This window comes from Anopheles merus, unplaced genomic scaffold, assembly GCF_017562075.2.
Source record: "Anopheles merus strain MAF unplaced genomic scaffold, AmerM5.1 LNR4000018, whole genome shotgun sequence".
Taxonomy (NCBI): domain Eukaryota; kingdom Metazoa; phylum Arthropoda; class Insecta; order Diptera; family Culicidae; genus Anopheles; species Anopheles merus.
Window position 1 is genome coordinate 23,180 of NW_024427598.1, and position 5,949 is coordinate 29,128.

General features: G+C 38.0%; 1 protein-coding gene across 2 annotated transcripts; it reads right to left on the reverse strand.

Moving 5' to 3' along the window:
- Nucleotides 1-460: 460 nt before the first annotated feature.
- On the reverse strand, nucleotides 461-2,867 carry LOC121601018 (putative per-hexamer repeat protein 5). Of its 2 annotated transcripts, none has more exons than XM_041929806.1 (4): nucleotides 2,664-2,867; nucleotides 2,083-2,594; nucleotides 1,503-1,731; nucleotides 461-1,436 (listed from the first exon to the last, which is right to left on the reverse strand). In XM_041929806.1, the coding sequence occupies exons 2-4, from the start codon at nucleotides 2,566-2,568 to the stop codon at nucleotides 1,264-1,266; spliced, it is 888 nt and encodes a 295-aa protein (XP_041785740.1). In that variant the 5' UTR covers nucleotides 2,569-2,594; nucleotides 2,664-2,867; the 3' UTR covers nucleotides 461-1,263. The 2 variants fall into 2 exon arrangements, with proteins under 2 accessions (XP_041785740.1, XP_041785741.1); XM_041929807.1 differs by having other exon boundaries at nucleotides 2,083-2,591; nucleotides 2,664-2,866.
- Nucleotides 2,868-5,949: the final 3,082 nt, after the last annotated feature.

The following is a 5,949-nucleotide window of genomic DNA, read 5'->3' on the forward strand; positions in this document are numbered from 1 at the left end:
GTTTGAATTGATTTATCAACGTCATCGTCCTTAACCTTAACTAATAACATGTTGTGATATTGATGTGATATTATCTATATATTTAACATTAACCATACAAATTGACCAACACGCTGAAACAGCTACTTTTACGATGAAACTCATTGTGATTGTTTGACTCTCAAAACATGAAGACTAACATCAATAAAATCAACAGAAATATGAAATAAAATGAAATATAACTACATTAATCGATTATAAACGGTTTATTGGCAACAGTTGATTTACAGATCAATGAAAACAAATAATTATATTAATGATTATATTAACTAGTAAAAACATATATAATATTTTAACATGGATGAAATATATTAGTAATATAATATTGAGAGGCTTTACTCTGGTAAACTTAGGTTCGGAGGGGAAAATAAAGTATTTAATAAAAACAACATTTGTAGAGTTGGAATGCTAGTACAATCTCGATATGATGCCGGGCGATATGAAACCATGGTCTTGGCCAAAGTGGGCAAGTTGCACGTAAAAAGGTATTAGTATGTTATAAATATACCATTTAAGACAACGCTGCTTCCGAAAACTATTTGAAATGATATCATGTAACAAGATAACACGAAAAAACATAGAGCTTTCAAAGATATATCATATAAGAACAACAACAATGTATAAAACCACGCATGAATTGTAACAAACTCAGTTGATTTTGCAACGCATGCAAAAAGATAACTTTTTTAATATAACACATAGGGCAAAAGTTATTGAAGTAACAGAAATGGTACACGTTGGTACAGTAGCACGTTGAAAGTATGTAATTCTAGGGATAATTTCAACGGTAAATAATTTTGTGAACATATTATCCTGTATCACATGGTTATTAAACCAATGGATGAGCTTATTGCACCCCTGTTTGCATTTTAGTTATTATTTTGTATGGTCACCTTAAAACCATAAGCATTCGCCAATTGTTGCACACGACCAAATTATTGCTCATTATTGCACCACAGCAAAAACTATGCCGGTTTGATACTATTTAATGAAAATGGTATCAAGCTACCGACTAATTTCCTTCGATTTCGAAATATGAAACTATTGAATTTCAAGGCTGTGACGGTTTTGCGCATTATTTTGCGCACTACGTGGTAGTTAGGAAAATAATTTATAATTTACAATATTTAGCCAATGGCTAAATGTTTTTTTTACATTATTATCGATAATGTAACATAATAAAACCACTTTTCAAAAAAAGAAAGAGCTAATACATTTCATATCTTAAAGTGTGCAATTAATACATTTAATAACAAAGTGTGCGGTAGATCGATTAACAGAAACAAAAAAACAGATTATTCTTACCGTGTCTGCATGTTCAGCGTCCTCCGACGCATCGTTCATAAACGACAAAGCATCCCAGGCTGGCCATCGCGGGCGATAAACTTCGGCGTAGGCTAAAATAGTCAACAGGTTAGTTGTAGTCTTTTAGCTTGAATAAAAAAAAAAAAAAAACAATTTACCTGACCCGGTCTGCATACTCTGGCGCACTTTGGATCGGTATGACCGATATTTGGCCAGCATGTTGTGCCACATTTTTTTGGCCTCTGCCATGGTCAACCCGACCTCTTCTGCGACACACATCCATGCATCATTTTGACGATCTCGGTTTTTATAATGCGGAGATTTTTTATTGTAGATGATGTTTTGTTTTTCTACCGCATTAGCCATCCGCAAGCAGAGCTCCACGTCCTGGAATAGTAGTAAAAAAAATTAATAAAACGTACGTTGTTTTTATTGTAAAACATAATAAGGATTATAACTAAAGAAAACCGGCATAGAAAATGAGATGGTTGGATTTTTGGAGGAACACGATCCAATAGACACAGGTGCAGGAACAAAGGAAAAATTAAAAAAAAACCCGGTTTAGTAATGAGTTTACGAGAGGCAAGTTGGCAAGAGGCAAGTGTGGCGATACCCTGGGGTAAATTCTTAAACCATGTAAGTACCACTACTACGAGCAACGGCAGTTGCAGCGATCTAGTTTTAACCTCATCCAACATAGTCTCTCAGCCGTTGTTAATTAAGTACACCCATACTCACCTCTCGCATATATTTACGCGGTTCCCGTCCTGATCCCGAAGCCAGTCTTGCTCCCGAAGCCAGTCCTGATCCCGATGCCAGGCCTGCTCCCGAAGCCAGTCCTGATCCCGATGCCAGGCCTGCTCCCGAAGCCAGTCCTGATCCCAATGCCAGGCCTGATCCCGAAGCCAGTCCTGATACCGGTGCCCGTCCTGATCCCGATGCCCGTCCTGAAATCGGTGCCAGTCTTGATACCGGTGCCAGTCCTGCTCCCGATGCCAGGCCTGATCCCGATGCCAGCCCTATTCCCGAAGCCCGTCCTGATACCGGTGCCTGTCCTGATGCCAGTGCCCGTCCTGATACCGGTGCCAGTACTGATACCGGTACCCGTCCTGATATCGGTGCCATTACTGATATCGTTGCTGGTCCAGGTCCCGATTGCTGTACCGATTTCGATCGCTGTCCTGACGCCGTTCCCGGTCCTGATCCGCTCTGATTTACATTCATTTTGTTAAATGTTTTGTTTGGTTCTGCTAAAATAATGTACACATGTATATTTATTTAATATTAACACGGAAAATAAGTGATAATTAATACCGTACTTTTACAATGCCGGCTTTATGCTTGTTTTGTTTTATTTTGTTTTGTTGTGATAATGCTCTTTCTTTTCCTGTTGACACCTACAATGCTGTCATTTTGAGTTTTCGGGTTGCTGTCAAAAAGATTTCGGATGAGATTTCAGCTCTCGGAGCTGAAATCTTTTTGACGTAAAGTTTTCGTCTGGCCCCCCCTTTTGACCGATAACTTTTTGAAATTTCGATTCATGTAGCGAGGCCTTTAGGGCGGTGGCAACGCCAATCGGATGCGATTTTATCGGACGTGATTTATATGGGATTTGACAGATAACGTCGGACGACGAAATCGCACGTCCGACGTTATCTGTCAAATCCCATATAAATCACGTCCGATAAAATCGCATCCGATGAGCGTTGCCACCGCCCTTAACGATTCTAAAATGACGTAAAGTCCCCCAACTATGGCGACCCCCCAAAGGCCCTAATCCACCACCTGATATTTTTAATCCACCTTGGGTGGAATGTATAATGAGGTGTAGTTCAAGGTGTGTTTATTTAGAAGGTGAATTATTAGCGCGTTTGCTGAGCGCCATCATGGAGTAGGGTAAGGCGGCGCTCTGGGACCAATCGAACGAAACAAACAAACACGACTCTGTTCGATAGGTGCTCTGTCAGCTGTTCGATGTCTTACAGACCTGTCATGATGCACTGCAATAAGCCTATCTTTTTATCTCGAAAATGAAGCATTTTCATAGTTAAAATGAATATCCATCTGCAGGGGGAAGATTCAACAAATAATTTACTAGTTATTCACATCAATAATAACATAAAAATCATTCAAATTTAATATTGAAAAATGTAAACAAACGTCCATGCGAAACACATACAGTGCATACACATGCATTATGTACACGCAATAGTTTAATACGTTTCAAACCTGTATATTTGATGTTAAAATTGATTGTGAAGCATTGCAAATATTATTGATAGATATTTAAAATATTTTGCAGGCGAATTTTAAGAAGAAAACGAGACAAAATACGAAAACAAACTTGAAATTGTCCCGAATTGAATTCTATCTACTGTAGCTGAGAAGCGTTTGACAGCCAAGGTATTCAAAGCACAGGTGGGTATCGAACATCAAAGACAGAATCAACTGACATGTTCGACTCGATGTTTGTCTTGTTTGTTTGTTTGTGTCTGACAGTGCACCTCCATATGATTATATGGGTTTGTTCGTGTCGGATGTCGTGTTCGATTGCTGCTAGAGCGCCGCCTAACTATACCAGTTTTCGGCAGTGTACCTATTTTCGGCAGGGTTGCTAAAAACGTGAAATTCTGCACAAACGCGGTAGAAATTTTCACAAAACACTATTTTGTAGTGAAAGTGTACTTATTTGTTATTCACATACGAAGTTTCACACCATTTCATTGCGCATTTTTTAAAATATCAAATAAATTGTGCTTGTTTTCGGCAGATTTGCTGTCAGCCAGTAGTTCGGCAGGTTTTGTGATTAAGAGAACCAGAACAGTAAAACAATGAAAAAGTGGTGTATAATAAAGATTTTATGCTTATTTAATTTATTCTATCTTGTTCAGAATTTAAAAGCACGATAAATAAGTTATTTTTCACTTTTAATACTGCCGGAAATAGGTACAGGTGTCCCCCGAGATACGACTGTATATGGGACCGAAAAAAAGTCCCAACGCAAGGCGTAAGTCGAAAAAGTCGTATGTCGAATATCTGTCAATGTAAAGTTTATAACCGAAGTTGAAGAGTCGAAATCTATGATATCGTGTTTTTATTTGAAACAATGTTCGATAATGTATTAATTTTACACAAAAAGTCGTTTACACGATATAGATATTCAATATCGGGTAGTTGTGGAATCTTTGGAAATTTGTGTGTAACGGTTATCAGCTCAGAAATTCAAAAATATACCTCAATTTCTTCTCGATGACAACTTTTCACTGTCAAAATCAAAATCGTCGTATCTGCGAATCGTCGTAACTCGAGGGGGTCGTAACTCGGGGGACGCCTGTACACAGTAAATGTTCATTTTTGACAGCTCAATGTTGTGGGCTGCTGCCGAAACTCGGAACAATAACACACCTCGGATTTGGCTGAATATTCCTTTTAAACTTGATCAGAACACTACAAAGCGTATGTCGACATATAATATGAACTTTCTTGTACCAAATATCACCAATTTTACGACATAAAATGCTCTAACTTAAGAGAAAAATAAATATTTGTAAGCCAGTTCGCACCGTACGCTATAACCATCAAACTGTCAATGGCTGCTCTGTTTAAACGTCGCATCAAAATGGCTGTCAAAACGGGCCAAAATAAGCAACATTTAATTAATAACTTAAGTCAAGGACCGTAAAGATATCAGGTCAAGTTATAAGCCCGTTTTGACAGCTAGGTGGAAGAAGAATCGACGAAGAAAACTGACAGTTAGTTTTCCGCGTTTGGCGAACGCTTCAAGTTCTCGAAGGAAAATTTCCATTTTAAATCACGGGCTGTGTTCTAATAACTAAAATATTCACCCAAGTTGATCTCCACCAAATATTGACCATGCAAAACGTAAACAATCCATCAATACATATACAAGCGGAAAACCATCTGTCAAAATCGGGGCCCAGGGGGGGGGATCGCCAAAAGCGCTATAACTACACCTCATTATACATTCCACCTTGACTTAAGTGCTTTTTAACACCAATCTTAGAAAAGAAAGAGTGTTAAGTTGCTTTAAACATTTTTTTGTATATATTTACATTGATAAAAACATTAGGCCCGATTATTAAACACAAATTGTAAAGACAAGTTGTCAAAATCGGAAGATTTGTATTATGACATCCGTTTGTGTTGTGTGTTGGAAAAAAAAATTTGACGAAACACAAACTCACAAGCATACTACCAAGATACGTATTATGAAACACAAACGGAAATCCATAATTGTCAAACTGCTTTCCGTCAGCTTTTTGTCACGGAAAGGCGCCAATCTCAGATTGTTTGACCGACAAAACACAACAACAGAGTTTTTGCTGTTGCTTTCACGACAAAAAATAAGTATTTTATTTCAGAAATAATCAATTTTATCATTTTAAATAAAAATATGTGTACTGCCATATCCATCAAATGGCGATAAGCTGGAGATACTGGTAACGTGATGCTGTTTTGGGTTAAGAAGCTGCTGTTATTTCCTTCCTCTGTTGTTCTTCGATGGTAGTCGAAAGATGAAGGGCTCACGCACCTGGTGTGTGTTCAACAGCATTGGATTCCAGCAACTTCTTCAGTGAGTGGCTG